At 40.3% G+C, this 18,716-nt stretch overlaps 1 protein-coding gene across 1 annotated transcript; it reads left to right on the forward strand.

The window, feature by feature from the left end:
* The first annotated feature begins 1,875 nt into the window (after nt 1-1,875).
* LOC118746255 (glycylpeptide N-tetradecanoyltransferase-like) lies at nt 1,876-4,165 on the forward strand. The gene is made up of 3 exons (XM_036480089.1): nt 1,876-2,200; nt 2,391-3,043; nt 3,472-4,165. The coding sequence occupies exons 1-3, from the start codon at nt 1,987-1,989 to the stop codon at nt 4,036-4,038; spliced, it is 1,434 nt and encodes a 477-aa protein (XP_036335982.1). The 5' UTR covers nt 1,876-1,986; the 3' UTR covers nt 4,039-4,165.
* Nucleotides 4,166-18,716: the final 14,551 nt, after the last annotated feature.

The raw sequence follows: 18,716 nt of genomic DNA on the forward strand, positions 1-18,716 counted from the left end.
CAACACGGAATTTTTCATTTTTGAGATTATGCGCTAAACATGTGCACTAAGCGTTCATTTGCCTTTCAGCAAAAGTTGGAGCAACCTAAGGCAAAGTCGCCCTTACCCATATGATTATCATGTGCTAAGAAATAGTTTTCTTAAAAGCGTATTATTTTGAGTTGTGATTCTTTTGAAGATGGTGTGCGATATGTGTACTTTATGAAATATTTGGACTAAGATTCCAGAAAAGTCTGCCAATGGGCTTGTCCCTAGCCATATTCCAGAAGGAGATCTTTGTAATCGAAGTCTCTGTGTTCGTGAATGTCTTCGTAGAAGGACAAATTGGGTCAGAATAAATATTGTTTCCGATAGTCCGGCAGTGTTAAACGCCTTTTAAAACGCTCTTTTAAAATGACATCAGGGCTTGTGGACTCTTGAACAACCTGAGAGCCCACAATAGCGTAACGCTGTGCTAAATTCCGGGACATGATGAGTTTGAAGGCAACGAAAGGGCTGACTGTCTCGCAAAGCGTGGAGCCATTCTGCAGCACATCTAATGGATACAACTCGGGGCTACCTAGAAACTGGGAGTAATCTTAGATTGCTGCCCACTGGCGGAAGTCAAAGATAATAAGAGAAGCTACACTGCAAATTAAGGTACCATTTGAATCAAATGGGGCTTTCTGTAAAAACGAACTGTAGGTTTTGTGCCTGCCAACGAAACATGAATCGTAGACTGATGCACCTTGGAGAGCGATTTTCTTTTTCATAAAAAATTTGGAATATGGTGTCGTCAACCCGCTTGCGAATTTAACGCAAGTAACGCAATCGCGCGATTTTTTATTAAAAATTTTCATTATTTATCGAAGTATTGATTTTTATGGAAAAAGCGCCGCAGGCGAAAATTTTTAATAAAAAATCGCGCGTTTTTTTATTAAACATTTTCATTATTTATCGAAGTATTGATTTTTATGGAAAAAGCGCCGCAGGCGAAAATTTTTAATAAAAAATCGCGCGATTTTTTATTAAAAATTTTCATTATTTATCGAAGTATTGATATTTATGGAAAAAGCGACGCAGGCGAAAATTTTTAATAAATTATTATTAAATTATTATTATTAAAATATTAAAAATTTTCATTATTTATATATATATTAAACGAAAGAAGATACCGAAAAGCATTGAACAGTGCACACATCTCATAAGGAAAAGTGAATTATTACGAAATACTAATCCAGTGGCAGCACAATAGCTATTTTGGAATCTCGCGTTTCAGCTGGCAAAGATTGTCAACTTCTTTTTAATAACAAAATAATCTATCTTAGGTTGATAAAACTATGTGTTTCTTTAATAAATAAGTTAAATTATATATTTTAATAGTGTTTAAAAAGTGTGAACAGGTGATTTAGTGAATCTTTGTCGGTGTAATTGCCCATCGAAAACAACGAAATTTAACAAAAGTTTTTTGTTCATAACTTTTAAATGGTTAATAATATTATCTCCCCCCCTCCGGATTGTTAATAGGGGGGCCGAAACGCGTCGTTTGATACCCCTCCCGACTTTTCCGCACCTTTTTTAGGGGTTGTTACCGCACCCTAGAGAATTACCCCTTTTTTGTATTATGCTCAAGATAAGGCAGAATATGTATATAAATTACTTATAAAGTATCTGTATATATTGCTAAGATTTTTTGATTTTTATCTACGATATATTTGGACTTTTGCTACGCAATCGATTTCGTGAGGTACTAAACCTGTCGAGTACATCTATGTGTTGGCAGACGGTGGCAGTGTATACTCCGCTTAATGTGGGGATGTTCATTGATTGTGAACTATCATGATTGTAAATGAATTTGCAATTAAGGAAGAAGAAGTTTGAGTTTTGCAAATTTCTATTTTGAAGTGAGTCATTCTTTGTCATTTGGTTATACGCGCAAAGGGTGGAAAAGTAGATTACTGGCAGGACTGGATCATTTTGCCTTTGGAGCTGAAAACAAAATTTACAATGCCCAATAACGATAAAGAGCCAGAAAATATACAGAAAAACAATGAGCGTAATGCAAATGCGATAGAAAGCACACAAGCCGTAGCCGCTGCAACTGAGGCATTAATTGCTGCAGCTGTAGCCGGCAGCAAATCAGCCCCGAACACCAACAGCAAGGATTCTGGATCGGAAGATGGTGAAAGAAAACGTGCTGATATGAAATCAACTTCGGCAGGTTGGCCCATATTAAATTTATTTTGCTGGCTAAAGATTCGAAAACGAATCGTATACATACACGTTAGCCATACTATACACGTTAGCCATGTCATTTGCAATAATACTTATATTCCATTATTATTGCTGTTCTGGAAACACAAAAGTTGAAAATCCTTATTTTTCATTTCATTTCTGAAATTTTATTTTAGGATTACTCAGAAATCAGGGATTGCTGCAGGTGCTCTCGGAAGTTGCAGCAGCTGGTAGGCAATCAAAGCAATTTGCATTCTGGTCCACGCAACCAGTTCCCAAACTGAATGAAGACATCACCACAAATGAGTGTATCGAACCTGATAAAGATGTTTCGGAGATTCGGCCTGATCCATACACCTTGCCAGAGGGGTTCAAGTGGGATACTCTTGATTTGAATAGTGCCGCCGATTTAACCGAACTGTATACTTTATTAAATGAGAACTATGTGGAGGATGACGACGCTATGTTTCGCTTTGATTATCAACCCGAATTTCTCAAGTGGTCTTTGCAGCCACCTGGATGGAGGCGAGATTGGCATGTGGGCGTCCGCGTTGTGAAGTCGGGCCGCCTTGTTGGATTTATATCTGCAATTCCCAGCAAATTGCGTTGTTACGACAAAGTGATCAAAACGGTTGAGATAAACTTTTTATGTGTTCATAAAAAGTTGCGTAGCAAACGAGTTGCACCTGTACTCATACGTGAGATTACTCGTCGGGTAAATTTGACGGGAATTTTCCAAGCAGCGTACACAGCGGGAGTGGTTTTACCCAAACCCGTGGCAACATGCCGCTACTGGCATCGATCACTAAATCCCAAGAAACTTGTTGAGGTAAAAACAAATCAATGTTTTAATATTATTGGTTATTTGAAAATTTGTAAAACTGATTTTAGTCATGTATGTACCTACTCAGCTGAGCTATTATCAGTTGGATAACAAAAGCACTTATGTATTATTTAATTAACTTTATTTATATCGCTTTTTGACTAAAATAATACCACAATGATGCATAATATACATATATTGTGTCAAAATTTCGTGCTAGATTAAAAACTTCGTCTTCTGAAAACCCCTTTTTTAATTGTGGAAGTATGGACGTTATATGTATTTTTATATAAAAAAAAAATACTTATTCTAAACATCGCAATAGTTTTTTATAAACCAAACAGGTTATTGAAATTTTTTATTTTATTTATTTTTAACAAATCTGTTAATGGAAGTTCATAATTTTTTTCAATAATTTTTTTTATTTTTTTCAGGTAAAATTTTCGCACCTAGCGCGTAATATGACCATGCAACGAACCATCAAACTGTACAAATTACCCGATCAACCGAAAACCAAAGGATATCGTCGTATCCTACCCAAGGATATGGACAAGGCGCAGAAGCTACTTGAAGAGTACCTCAAGAAGTTCTCATTGAGCCCTGTTTTTTCCAAAGAAGAATTCCGTCACTGGTTTACGCCGAAAGAAGGTATCATCGACTGTTTCATTGTTGAAGATGAACATGGGTACATCACGGACATGACCAGTTATTACTGCTTGCCATCTTCTGTGATGCATCACCCTGTACATAAGACTGTACGCGCTGCCTATTCTTTTTACAATGTGTCTACAAAGACACCATGGTTAGAATTGATGAACGATGCTCTGATCTCAGCTAAGAATATTAGCTTGGACGTTTTCAATGCACTTGATTTAATGGAGAATAAGAATTTTTTGTTTCCCCTGAAATTCGGTACTGGTGATGGCAATCTACAATATTACCTATACAATTGGCGCTGTCCAGCTATGAAGCCGGAAGATGTTGCGCTTATTTTGATGTAGTCTCTATGAGCTAAAATAAACATAAATGCTGTAAACGACATTTTAAAATTCAAAATTTAGCACGTGACACAAATAGAAAAAAATAAAGATCCCAGTACTATCACTACTTCCGATACGATAAAAGTAATACAATTCAGCACTTGGATTCTGTGGCAAACATGATGACTACAATGGATAGTATTGTTAAACTGTAGCACAATAGCACTGTCGGCGTTTTAAGCTGGATATATCTCTTCTAAATGTATGTTCGAGGGGTAGCAGCTAAGTAATATGTATATACATATGTATGTATCTACAGTGGCGGTCAAAAATATAGATGAATGATTTATAAAAATATATCAAAAAAGTTTGGCTTAAAAAATATTATAAATATTAAAAACGAAACACCATTCATTAATTTTTTACCGCCATTGTATACTATAGTTTCTATAGCACAAGCAGTCATGGGCGTAGCCAGAACGAAATTTAGGGGGCCCTCCCATAAAAAAAAAAATATTCAAAACCAATAACTTACTATTGTTTATTATAGCTTAAAATTATTATAACCAATAGAGGTATGTTGTACAAAAACACATAAACAGAAGTTCACAAAAGTTGATATAAAACTATTTGTCGATCGAAAGCCTAACCCCCAAACTAAACTTCCCACCGTCATGTACAGTTCCCCTCCCGGTACCACCGTCAAGGATTTCGTCGGGATTATAACACTGTGTGACTGCTAGAGTTATAGATCTATTCTCTTCTTATTTGGCGCTGAATCGCCAAAGCCATTTTGGCCGGGTTCAATAAAGCACGCCAGTCGTATATTTTCTGTGCCAACTGACTCCAATTGGAAATGCCGAGTGAAGCCAAGTCCTTCTCCACCTGGTCTTTCAATCTCAGTGGTCTTCCTCTGCTACCATCTGCGGGTTCCGAGTTGAATACTTTCGGAGATAGAGCGTCGGCGTCCATTCGAACAACATGGCCAAGCCATCGGAGCCGCGGTATTTTAATTCGCTGCACTATGTCCATGTCGTTGTAAAGCTCATACAGCTCATCATTCCATCGTCTGCGGTACTCGCCGTCTCTAACGCGTAAAGGCCCGTAAATCTTCCGCAAAATCTCTCTCGGATACTCCAAGAGCCGCTTCATCAGATGCTGTCATTGTCCATGCTTCTGCACCATATAACAGCACGGGCATGATGAGTTACTTATATTGACCACTCAGTCCGAAGTAGCACGTAGCAAAAGTGATTCTGCATTGGATTTCCATGCTGACATTATTATCGGTGTTAATGCTGGTTCCAAAGTAAACGAAATTCTCCACTTTCTTGAAATTATAACTGTCAACAGTGACGTGGGTGCCAAGGCGCGAATGTACGGACAGGAGATACTTCGTCTTTTCCTCGTTTACCACCAGACCCATTGGCTTTGGTTCCTTATCCAACTTGGGAAAAAGCAGGGCTGACTTCGCGGTTACGTACCGCGGTTCTACGTACCGGAATGACTCGGAGTTTACCCGACCAAGGGCTATTGTTTCGGCGATCTAACCCCGTTTAGGTCGGAGAAGTATCTTAGAAGTTGCTCGTCCATAGGGCTACATTCGCTACGTATTCTTCTACTCAGGGCTTGCATCGTGTCAAACCCAAGGCAAGAAATCTACACCTGCTGTGTATGCCAGAGACGACTACACCACAACTCCACCTCAGTCAAGTGTAATGCCTGCGATGGGTGGAGTCACCTTAGAGTCTGCTCAGGACTACGGACACATCGGCAGTGGACCACGTCGTACGTGGCCCCCTGCTGCTCACACAGAGCAGCCTCCACGGCTAACCTCAGTCCACCTGAGCAGCCTCACACAGTCACCACAGCACAACATAATAACACCACAGCCACGACAGACCACAGAACACACATAACCGCACCACTACCCACACGCTGCCGCCAAACAACTCCTGGTTTGTCCTACAATCTGCACGGTATGTCAGACCAGGATATTCCGTAATGTGACATCAGTCAAGTGCAACACCTGCCTTGGCTGGTGCCACTTTAGGGCATGCTCAGGTCTGCGTACCACGCGAGATTGGACGAGGAACTTCGAGGGCCCGTGTTGCGCTGCTCGGTCGCAGACCTCAATTGCGACGCCTCCCGCCACCACCACAGGGCGGCAATCATCACAGCAGCGCACACAGCCAACGGCGGTAAGAACACACACATCCCTTACATCCCACATCGCTACACGTCTCCCGAACCACATGCAGCTCCTTCAATTTAACTGCAACGGGCTACAGAGCAAGATTGAGGAGATAACCGTCTTCATGTGTCGGTTGCACAGCAATTCAACTTTGTGCCGGGTACAACGTGCACCGTCGAGATCGCGAGCGAGATAATGGTGGTGGCTTAGCGTTCATCACGCACCACACCGTGCAGTATCTTCTTATCGAAGCAGACATCGACCGCAGGGATACCACCCTAGAATGTCAGGGCATTGCTATCCGGTCAGGCGATGTTGAGCTCGAAATATTTAACGTTTATATACCCCCTGTCACCTGCTGCCCGGTAGGATATCACCCTGACATAGGTGCGCTCCTCAGAGGTGAAAACCGTATGGTAGTAGGTGATTTTAATGCGCACCACGATCTTTGGCACTCAAGCCCGCCAAACGATCGTAGGGCAACAGACTTGGCTCAGCAGATAGACGATTCGACATTCTGCACAATGAACGACGACGCACCCACCAGGATTATGGGTAACTGGAGTAGCTCGCCAGACATCACCATAGTCAGCGCTGGTCTGATAAACAGCATAACATGGTGACCTATGCTGACTTTAGCATCAGATCATCTACCCATAATCACCTCGATAGATAAACCAACCGACTTTGCCTCCGCTAAACACCGGACCTATATCAACTTCTCTAAAGCTGATTGGAAAGTTTACGCGGAGTTTACTGAAAACACCTTCACTGCGCTTCCCACACCAACCGACGTCCATCTCGGTGAACGTAAGTTCCGCAGGGCTGTCACTGCTGCTGCAGCTCGCTTCATACCGGCAGGACGTATAACGGACCCACGTCCAAACTTCCCTGCCGAAGCGGCTGTTCTAGCCGATGAGCGTGATAGCCTTCGTCAGGCCGATCCCGGAGACCCCCGTATCAGGGATCTCAACGCGGAAATTCGGCAACTAGTAAACGTACATAAGCGGAAGAAGTGGGAAGAGCATCTGAGGACCTGTAACTTCACCTCTGGTGTGAGTAAGCTTTGGTCAACCGTGAGGTCCCTGCCCAATCCGACGAAGCACGACGACACTATTTTAGCCGGCAGTTCATACTGCATCCTCCGGAGGACAAAGCCAAGCGTCGAGTGACCAGAAGGCTGCACAAACTGCCAACAACCTGCGCCCTCCTTGCTTTCACTTGCGGTGAAGTTCAGGTGGCCATCAGGAAGGCGAAAGCCTCCAAAGCCATGGGTCCCGACGGAATATGCATGCTGATGCTGAAAAATTTGGGACCTGCGGGGGTAGCGTACCTAACGGAGGTCCTCAATTTGTCTATGGCCATTCTCATCATCCCAGACATCTGGAAGGTGGGGAGAGTGGTCCCACTGCTCAAACCGGGGAAACCTGCCAACAAAGGAGATTCTTATCGGCCGATAACACTCCTTTCCCCGGTAGCGAAGACACTCGAGGCCCTGCTGCTCCCGTATTTCAGCATGGTTTCCGTAAAGTGCACAGCACAACAACAGCACTTAACGCCATAAACACTCAGATAACTCGTGGCCTTAACCAAAACCGTCCCTGTGAGAGAACGATTCTAGTAGCGTTGGACTGGTCAAAGGCGTTTGACACCGTCTGCCATTCCACGCTACTAGAAGATATATAGGCTTCCTCTCTCCCACAGAGGCTCAAACGGTGGTCGGCAAATTATCTGAGTGGTCGACACTCGTCGGTAATGTTTAGAGACATATCGAGTAAACTTAGAAATTTAAAACAGGGGGTTCCACAGGGCAGTGTCCTTTCCCCGCTACTGTTTAACTTTTACATCTCAAAGCTCCCTCAACCACCAGAGGGAGTCTCGATTGTCTCTTACGCCGACGATTGCTCGATAATGGCGTCTGGGAATGGAATTGATGACCTGTGTTCGAAAGTAAACGGGTATCTCTCCGAACTTTCTCGCTTCTTCACTGCAAAGTGTCTAGCCCTCTCCCCTACGAAATCCTCTGCGACCCTGTTCACAACCTGGACGAAGGAGGTCAGGCTACAGACTGTACAGAACACCGCACTCAGGACAGCGACACGATGCCTCCTGATGTCGCCCGAACATCACCTCCACAACGAGGCATAAATGCTCCCCATAAAGGAGCACAACATAATACTCTGCAAGCAGTTCCTGATCGGGAGCCACAGAAGTGGCCACCCAAACAGATAGCTGCTTGCTGAGGAGCCCTCGCCTAGGCACGTCAGGAGGCATCTATGTATATGAACTGACGGACGAAGTCCAGAGGTTCATCAAGCAACCTCTGGACCCATCAGCGTACCGACTGGCTCTGAACGGCATTCACAGGGAGTCAGTCTCGAGTTATGTAGACTCTAGACCTGTGTATGCCGTTCTAGGCATACCGCCACCGGACATAGACGAGACGGAACTTCATCTGCCTCGGGAGACACGAACGACAATAGCACAACTCCGCTCTGGCTACTGCAGCAGGTTACACTCCTACCTGAGTAGATTGAATGAGGATGTGCCAAATGAGTGTCCGGCATGCGGAGCGACCCCACATGACTCGAAACATCTCTTCGCATGCCCGGAAAACCCGACAACCCTAACGGCTTTGTCCTTGTGGATCGACCCGATAGAAGCTGCACGCTTCCCAGGGCTGCCGTTAGTGGAACTTGACGACAACGACTGAGATATCAACCGATCTGGGCGGGGTTGTTGTAGCCGCTACAACAATAACAACAACATGCCATCGGAATAAGCCAGCAATTGAACGCTCTTGTAGTAAATTTTTCCTGTGCGGTTCAGTTCTGCAGCTCTTATTATCTTCTCCAACATCAGATTAAAGAAGTCACATGAAAGGGAGATGCCCTGTATGAAACCCCGTTTGGTGGCGAACGGCTCGGAGAGGTCTTTCCCAATTCACATTTACACAGCCGTATCAGTTTTGAGGGGATGCCAAATTGAGACATAGCGGCGTATAGACAACTCCTTTCAGTGCTGTCGAAAGCGGCTTTAAAGTCGACAAATAGGTGGTGAGTGTAGATCCTTTTCTCGCGGGTCTTTTCCAAGATTTCGCGTATGAATGTCTGGACTATGCTGGATTTTCTAGGTCTAAAGCCAAACTGATAAGACCCAATCAGTCCATTGACGGTCTTTCACACAATACCCTCGATAAGACCTTGTAACCTATGCTGAGAAGGCTGATTCCGCGGTAGTTGGCTGGCATGGCGGAGTCGCTTTTCTTGTGAATTGGGCAGAGCGCACTTGAATTCCAGTCGTCGGGTATGCACTTTATTAGCTCCTTGCCATCGTAATTAGATAGCTCGGCTGACAGGTCGTCATAGTCAGGCGCTGGGATATCGACTACATCGTCATCAAATGGGGACTCGGGTTCATCTTCACTTCTTTTAGTGCTTCTGACATTCAAAACTATCGAAAAGTGTTCCCTCCATAATTTAAGTACGTTCTGGACATCGGTCACTAGATCGCCATTGTTCTTACAAGAGTTCGCCCTGGTCTTAAAACCTTCCGTAAGTCGCCTAACCGCATTTTAAGCTCTCCACACTCAGGTATTTCGGCCTCTCTCTTCTTACTGCGGCAAATACGTCTCGCTTCCCTCTTCAGCTCCCTGTCACGGTCCCACATGGATCGCGTTGCGATCATTTTTAACCGACTTCCAAAAAAGGAGGAGGTTATCAGTTCGTCGGAATATTTTTACCGCATAACTTTGGACCACGTCAACCGATTTCGATTTTGCATCGGAAAGGTAGTGTCTCAGAGGTGGTCCCATACTAATCTGGTTGAGATCCGATCAGTGGATCATGATATATATATATATATATATGTATATATATTTTATATGAGAGTTGCAGTCGGTTTTTTTTTGCTACAAATTACTTGTAATTAAATTTGAATCAAAAAATTACTGAAAATCGCTTCAAAATCTCTGAAATAAACCACCACCAAAATGCACATAAAGAAATAAATGTAAACAACAAAACAGAAACAGCAAGCTTCAGAAACAGCAAGCATCTGTTACTCATAATTTTGACCTCATTTCTCCATTCATTCCACAAACAGTTGCTCACTCTACTAAGCACTACTTTAAGCGTCAAGCCGTGCGTCACTGCAGCTTTGGCCGCAAAATCAGCTTTCTCATTGAACATGATCCCAACATGCGCAGGGACCCAAATAATGCGCACCTCCTCTAATACCGACCTTACCATTTCATTACGTATGACAGCTACAACGTAGTTGTTAGTTCGGTCACATTTGAGCGCTTTCACAGCCTGCAAACTATCTGTGAATATGCAAATTTTTTTGTCTTTCACTCTTTTTGCAATCACAATGCATTGCTTTACAGCGACCAGCTCCCCAAAGGTAGTTGCGTAGGTTTCTTCTAAACTGTATAGAAATGAAATCCCTTGCCTCATGTCATGCACCGCACAACCCACCACTCCTTCAGATACAGACGCATCCGTCGAGTGCAGGTGAAAACCTCTATACTCTAAACTACTCCTTTCCCCATAGTATAAAGCCTTCAGTTATTCACTCGAAAAATTATCTTTGGAACCTTTTAGCCTCGAGGAGACAAAACATAGTTTCTCGTGTCTGCTAAATAAAACATTAGTATTCAACCTATCAAAATAAGATTTGAACTTGTTGTACGTGTAACGGTAACTCGATTTCTTAGCATAGCTTTCCTCAACCTCCCTTTTCAAACTTGGGTTGATAAACCACTGCTTTGACATTTCTCTCGACGTTAACCATATAGCTCTTTTCTGCGGTGGAAGCTCACATGCAATTGCATATCTTGCATATGTCGGCGTGTTCGGCGGAACCCCTAAACATCTTCTTAAGGAGTCATTTAATATGGTGCATAGCTGCAAAAGTGGTATTAGCGTACTCTGATTTTGATCGAACAAATGATTTTTTTACAGCTTTAATCCTACCATCGGGGTTAACCCAGCTTTTATAGTTGTAATTCTTGCCAGCAAATTTTTTCCCGGCACAATAGATTTTTTGACATTCCTATGAGCTCTTTAATCGTTGAATTAGCACTTATTACCCTTCCTAACCATCTCATTTTTTCCACTTGCTCCACATTGCATCCATTTACTCTCACATTAAACTGTTAAATTCTAGGGTAATAATGTGCAAGTCAAAAAAATTCTAAAAAATCTGAATAAAAAGTTGAGTGTTTAGCTGAAACTTTGCAGATTTTTCATAATTTTTGCACAAAGTTTGAAATGTGGATTTATACGGTGTTGGTTATATAATAAGCTCGATTTTTTTGGAAAAATAATAAACATTAAATAAACAAAAGACAAATAGCCAAAATTTATCAAAATATTGCTGGCTTAATTAGCTGATCATAAGTGTATACATGCATATATATATTTTAATATGTACATACAGTGACTCAATTCCAAAATGGAAAACCCCAAACAATTTTTTGTTAATATTTACCAAGTTTTTCAGGTTAAATAATTATTGTAATTTTTAATAAAAATATAGTTCATAGAACACCAAACCCAATTCCAAAGTTTGAAAAAAACTAGGAAAATTCGAAAAAATTTTAAGAAAATTTTTCAACTTGTTTAAAAAAAGATTTTTTAGAAATACTTACACATTATACTAAAGTATAATGGGAGCAAAACTGCATACCAGAAATATTTCTGAAAGAACTGATCAAAAAGTTAGAAATTTTCATGAAAATTTTGTCGAATTTTCCTTGCTTTGTACAAACTTTGGAATTTTAGCTTTTATGGTTTTTGTATTTGTACTATATTAAAAAAAAATTACAGAAATGATTTAAAACGAAAATCTTTGTAAATATTATCAAAAAATGCCTGGGGTTTTCCATTTTGGCTTTGAGCCACTGTACATAAATACATAGAATACAAATATTTATGTTATTATAAATATTAGTTTTGTTTGGACTAGTACTTTTTCTGCTTAATTCGATTATGGCTTGATTCAACTGACTTTCTTACTTCTTTTTCAAAAGTTATTCTTCCTTGGATTTTAAAAATGTCTGCCGAAAAAGGAATACAAATTCAATGTAAAATTGTTTAATAAATTCGAAAAATTACAGAAATTACCAAAGAGAAAAGTGCCAACTAGCTTTAGTGTGGACAGGGCCTTTTTGTTGCAACGTCCGTCCCAGTTGAACAAGCCGAGGACCTCGTCGCTAAAAATTCGTTTAACAACTGAATCAATGTCCCCGGTGGCTCCTTTCATTATGTACAAGTACGAAGACTGAAGAAAACACTGTTGTTGTTGTTCTATAAACAGGTAATATAATATACAGCAAAAGCAATACTTACAACCGCGTCCTGGTAGGTGGTATCATGGAGCTTCTCCTCCATGTCAAAAACGGCGTCAATGGACATCATAGGCAGGATGTCGTTCAGCTCATTATGGAGATCCTCTCCAGTTTCTCCACTTATTTTGCATATAATTTGATGCACCTTTTTGGTGAGCACTTTTGTCTCCCTACCGGCTTTATGATGTGCCAACATGTCAGGTTTTTGGACACTTCAGATTAGCATTTCTGACACCATTCGCCAAAATCTTGCCCTTTGGGTGGCTGACATCATCCCCCCGAGAAACAGCAACAATCGACTAACCACTGCTTTAAATATCCTGCTGTTGATGTTAGGTGGAAAATACACCGAACAGATGACTAGATTAGTCACCAAGTTTGTCGTTTTCGCAATCAAAATATCATATTGAGATCTATACTTTATTTTCTTAAAGCCCATCCCTTTTTTAAAACCTATTGCAACTCCTGCATATCCATCCGCTATTGTTTTTTTAATTAAATTAAAACCCATTAATTTGTGATTTTCCACCTTTTCATCATGCGAAAAAATGTCTTGCAATCCTACTATACTTATATCGTTCCTGTTTATGAAATAGTCTAAATTGTTCTTGTTCGCCTTTAGGCTTTGTACATTATATTGTAGAATTTTTATCTGGCTCATTATTAGTGTCTGAACATGTAACGTTAACCTCATTAACCTCTTTCAAAGTATCTCCTATCCTTTTCAAAATTGATTCACTTTCATCAATTTCAAACTTCTTAGTCAATAACGCCACTAACCTTTCTACTTCCGAAACTTTTGCCCAGCTCGGACTATCAAAAACCGGCTTTTTAGACACCTTATCTTTTTTTTCCTTCACTACCTCAGCTTTATCTTTCCTCAGCTTTCTTTTAGCCATATGCGCGTAACTAAAGGAGGTAACTCTCCTGTTAACAACCATATCATTATTCACACGGTTATTTTGCGCCCCAGAAATGGTAGAAAAATTATCCTGATCATCCTCCAGCAGTGCAAAACGATTATTTTGGTCAAAGACCTCTTTGTAGGAATCAATAGCCTCTCTTTTTATACCCGAGCGCACTTGTGCACTAGGGTATTATAACTTTGTTCACATAACGGTTGTTTGTAACAGGCAAAACGAATCGAGATAGATATAGACAAATGTATACATAAATTATCAGAATGAAAAGAGAAATCGATTAAGCGGTGACTGTCTGTCCGTCCGTCCGTCTGTGCACACGATAACTCGAGTAAAAATTGAGATATCTTAACGAAACTTGGTACGTGAACTTCTTTTGGGCGTAGGACGGATGGTATTGAAAATGGGCGAAATCGGACAATAACCACGCCTACCTCCTATATAACGGTAATTTTAAGAAATACGAAAACTGCGATATTTTAGTAACTACTGAAGATAATTCACTCAAAATTGATACTTACAATGAGTTTCAGACGGAAAACATGAATTTTATAAATTTTTGGAAAATGGGCGTAGCCACGCCCACTTATGGTAACATGTGTATATCTTGGTAACCGCAACACAAATTTCTTCCAAACTTGGCACAGTTGTTGGCCTTAGTACAGCATACTAAATGGCTGAAAATTTTAAAAATCGGACAATAACCACGCCTACCTCCCATATAACGGTAATTTTCATAAAAACGAAAACTGCGATATTTTAGTAACTACTGAAGATTATTCACTCAAAATTGATATTTGCAATAAGTTTTCGACGAAAAATAAGAATATTACAAAATTTTGGCAAATGGGCGTAGCCACGCCCACTTATGGTTACATGTGTATATCTTGGTAACCGCTACACCAATTTCTTCCAAACTTGGCACAGTTGTTGGTCCTGGTACAGCATACCAAATGGCCGAAAATTTCTAAAATCGGACAATAACCACGCCCACATCCCATATAACGGTAATTTCGAGAAATACAAAATCTTTGATAAATCTATTGAAGCTAATTTATTCAAAATTGATGGTTGCAACAATTCTTTTCCAAGAAATACGTTTATGACAAAATTTTGGAAAATGGGCGTAGCACCGCCCACTTGTGATCACATATATGTATGTATCTCGCTAACCGTTCTAGCAATTTGTACCAAGCTCGGTATGGTTATTGTGCTTGCCACATAAAAGCAAACCGTTGAAAATTGTTGAAATCGGACTAAAATTGAGGCCGATTTTCATATAACGGTAAATTTCAGAAATGCTTGAAATTTCAATATTTCGAAATTTAAGGACGCTAATTTACTTAAAATGTATACACCCCGGCTTATCATGTAGCGGTAGCTTTCGGAAAGGTGGAAAACATATATTTAATACTTGCGCCGGGTATTTAATGTTCGGCTCCGCCCGAACTTAGACTTTCTTACTTGTTGAAATTTTCTTTATCGTCATTATTTCCAGAAGTTATTTTTCCCTTTTCCATACTTGACAAACACTGTTATTCACCGAAGTATGTCCCACATTTCCACAAAGAATGCAATTATTGGATTTTACCTCACATTGACTTCCGCAACCTTCCTCCTTACCACACATAATCACACATAATGCATCCTCTACATATATATTTTAAACAGTGATCTCCCTACTGCTTTTATAGTTTTAATACCTTCAACTTTGAAATTTTTAATTTTGTTCCATAAAAAAAGTCAATTTCTCATCCTATCATTTTCACATAAGGGGCTCTTAGACGTGTCAAACAACACACAAAAGTCACCCTTGTAGCTGCTTGAGTATGTAAAAGTATTTAAACTCACCTTCCCTGAAGTTGCCTCATCGTTATTACTCTTGCTGCTATCGCCTTGCCCATCAGTGTTACCAAATTCATTTGTACTCTCGCTTTGCATAACTGTACTCTTGTCCAAGTTGTAAAATGTATCTGTAATCTCACTTTGAGAATTTATCATATTACGAACAGTTTGCGCAACTGTACTTTCGTCCATGTTGTCGAGAAAACCTTTTTTATCTATTAAACCTTGCATCGGTATTTGCTGTTCTTTAATTTTGTTCGTCTTATTCGGCTTTCCATTAAGCACTTTTGCTTGCTTATTGCAATCTTCGTCCGTACCTGATTCTAATAAACCATCATTAATACCTTTAATATTCCTTCTTCTACTTCTTCTACGCTCAACACTCTTCCAACTCCGCCCCTCTGCAAACCAATTTACAGTCAAGTTAGAGTCAGAAAAAATTGCCTCAGCGCTCCCCACGCACAAGCACGAGGCACCCAACAGTACAAAAAGAAACTTACCAAAAAAGCCACTCCAAATTCGACTTCTGCGTAAAAAAACCGCACTCCGGCTTTGATCCTTCAAATGCTGTAATTTTTTTTACAATTTTCACAACTTTAGTTAAAAATTTCTGTTCCAATTACAAATTTGTCTTTAACATAAAATCTAAGCCTTTATCAAGGTGGAATAAACAAGGTGATGTCAGTTACATAACCTCACTTTTTTGGTAGCCACATTTCGGCAATGCATATAAATGTAGTAAAAAAGGGGAACATTTTAGGACCATTTAAACGCCCTTTTACTGCTATTTGTAAAAAATATGTATTAAAGAATTATATTACCAAAACAACGTTAAAGATAATAAAGAATAGTTGTGCTAGGTTTACCCATTTCTAGTAATATCCAGAAAAATTGGTACGAATTTTCATGTTTTGGCGTTTTCGTACGCAAAAACTTATTGAGAGAGCGAAACAGCTGAAGTTCAAAGTTTTTACTGCATTTTTAATGGATAAATTTTTACTTGTAACTTGTTGGATGCAATTTAAACTAATAAGGAAACTGTTTTTGAGTTTTTATAATTGAAATTGACTAAATAAACCAATTTAAATATAAAATATATTGTTTTATTAGGAACCAATTTATCAGCTGTTCATGAAACTTGATAATTATTACTGGATTTCATGCGATAATTTTTATTGCCGAAACCCGAAAAGAAAAAAGAAAATCTTGTCTATTATTTTTTAAATATTTATTTATAATTTGGTAAAGCTCTAAAAAACTTTTGGAATCAAACATGTTTTGGTATGTGTTGATTCCTACTTATCCATTTTATATTCCCTCTTATCGGCTTGGAAATAATGCTTCAGGCGAGAATTTAAGGCTGAGAGAGAACTTGATGAACTAAAGACAACCACAATTTTTCGCAGGATATTTTCAAGTTTATTGATAACTCGTCCACCCAAGTAAATGTTTGATCTTTGGACCGAAGACCGTCGCGGTGGAGTTTTCGAATGATGTAACCACCCAGATGCTCAATCGCGTCTTCATAGTATTGGTCCATATCATCATCCATTTCATCTTCGTCAACTGCCGTAATGCAGCTGTCCGCTTCGGAAAGGTATCCCCTAATTGTGGATGATGGGATACTGTGAATCCCTAGCTATTCGGTGTCGTCCATTGTCACGTTGCCACTTCGTCTCAAAAACTCCGTACTTCGTGCTGTAATGTAAACAAAGGTAGAAAATAACGATGATACATGTTTTAATAATAATTGAAACTGACCAAGCAAATATTTCCGCAGCCTGTATTTAAATTGCATTGGGCTGGGCTTGTCATGAAGGCCACCTTTCGCTCTCATTGCACCAAAGAAGTGCTCCACTACATCTTGGTTGAGGCGGTAAGTGAGGATATACCTCATTCCATACCTCTCTTGGACATACTGGAACAAACCTTTTAAGGATGCATTGGTCATCAGAATACCTTTTTGGCCAGGCAAAAGAGTGTAGTGAAACCGCGCCCTCGCATTCAGTGCTAACCAATTCATGGACTCTAAAATGGCGTTTTGCGGCACCAAGTCCAGCGCATATGGTTTCCTTGCCGGATTGCACAGCGGAGTTCTCAGCTTGCAGTTGAGAAGGTCGAACCAGTTGTCGATGACTTCAATAAAGTCTGCTGTCTCGAGAGGATTTGTCAGCTGCGAACCCATTGCATAGCAACGTCTGATTGCACTAGCAGTGCTATGCGATAGCAATTGTGCCGCAAGTCTCACTTTTTGTCGACCCTCGCGCCGGACAGTGAGGTGCTGCTCCTTCAATTTATGGGTGATGGACAAATCGGACATTGACGTACATCTCATAACTTGGTCTATCGTTTCTGCGCATATTTGTTTGTTCTGGAAAACATACCCACTGTCCAGGAAATGGTTTCGCAGTAATTTTAAAAGGTGAGGCGCGTCTGCAAAGACAAAAACTCTGCCACCGTCACCGCTTGGACTCGAAAACCATGTCTTTTCTGTATAAATAAGAGTAAAAAAATAACTGTTAATTACTACAATTAATGAAAGCACCTAATTGTTTTAATTGCTTATAGTAATGGAAATTTAACTGCTCTTAATTCTATAATTACCCGTGGACACTTCTAATTCCCTCCAAAGAGCTCGGTTGGCACTTCCCATATCGGATACGATGCCAACGACGGGATAGCCCGCATTTTCTAACTGGGAAATCAGGCCTTCCAGAATGCTTTTTGTCATTTTACAGTCGAAAGCGTAAAAAACGGGTTGTTTCCAAGATTGCTTGAGTCCTCTTGCTATAGCCATTTGCACATATCTTGCAGGCTTCCTCACAGTGTCCGTAAGTGGGTCGTGCTCAAATGATGGGGCAACTGCTATCTCGTCGAAGACAATGGGGCACACTCTGTCGACCAACTCCATATTTGTGCTTGCCGCGTGCATTTCGTTTAAAACGAATTTTAAAATGCCGTCGTGAAACTTCAGTCGCTGAAGCCATCTCGACAAAGTGGACGCCGAGGGCAACGGTAAACCCTTACGGAGCAAATGGTTGTATGCCCTAGGACCTGCTGCATGTAATGGTATTGCCCACGCAATATCCTCGTATACCCAATGTGTATTTTTAGCAGGGTTTCTTAATTTACGTACTTGATTTTCTGTGAAATTCAAGTTTATACCACTTCTAAAAGCTTTCAACTCGTTGGCTTCCTTCAGCTGCGCAGCCACCTGCGCTTTTAGCATTGTAATTTGCGCTTTTAAATCTAAATTTTCAAGTTACATCGTAACAGTGAGGTCAATACTATAAAAACGTAAATATGTTGGCATTAATATTTGTTTATATGTATGCATTTTTTGTTGAAGTTATGTTATATTATAGTTAATGTACTTTGCCACTTTATA

Source organism: Rhagoletis pomonella, unplaced genomic scaffold, assembly GCF_013731165.1.
Source record: "Rhagoletis pomonella isolate Grant_MI unplaced genomic scaffold, Rhpom_1.0 Rhpom_scaffold_00010, whole genome shotgun sequence".
NCBI classification, from domain to species: Eukaryota; Metazoa; Arthropoda; class Insecta; order Diptera; family Tephritidae; genus Rhagoletis; species Rhagoletis pomonella.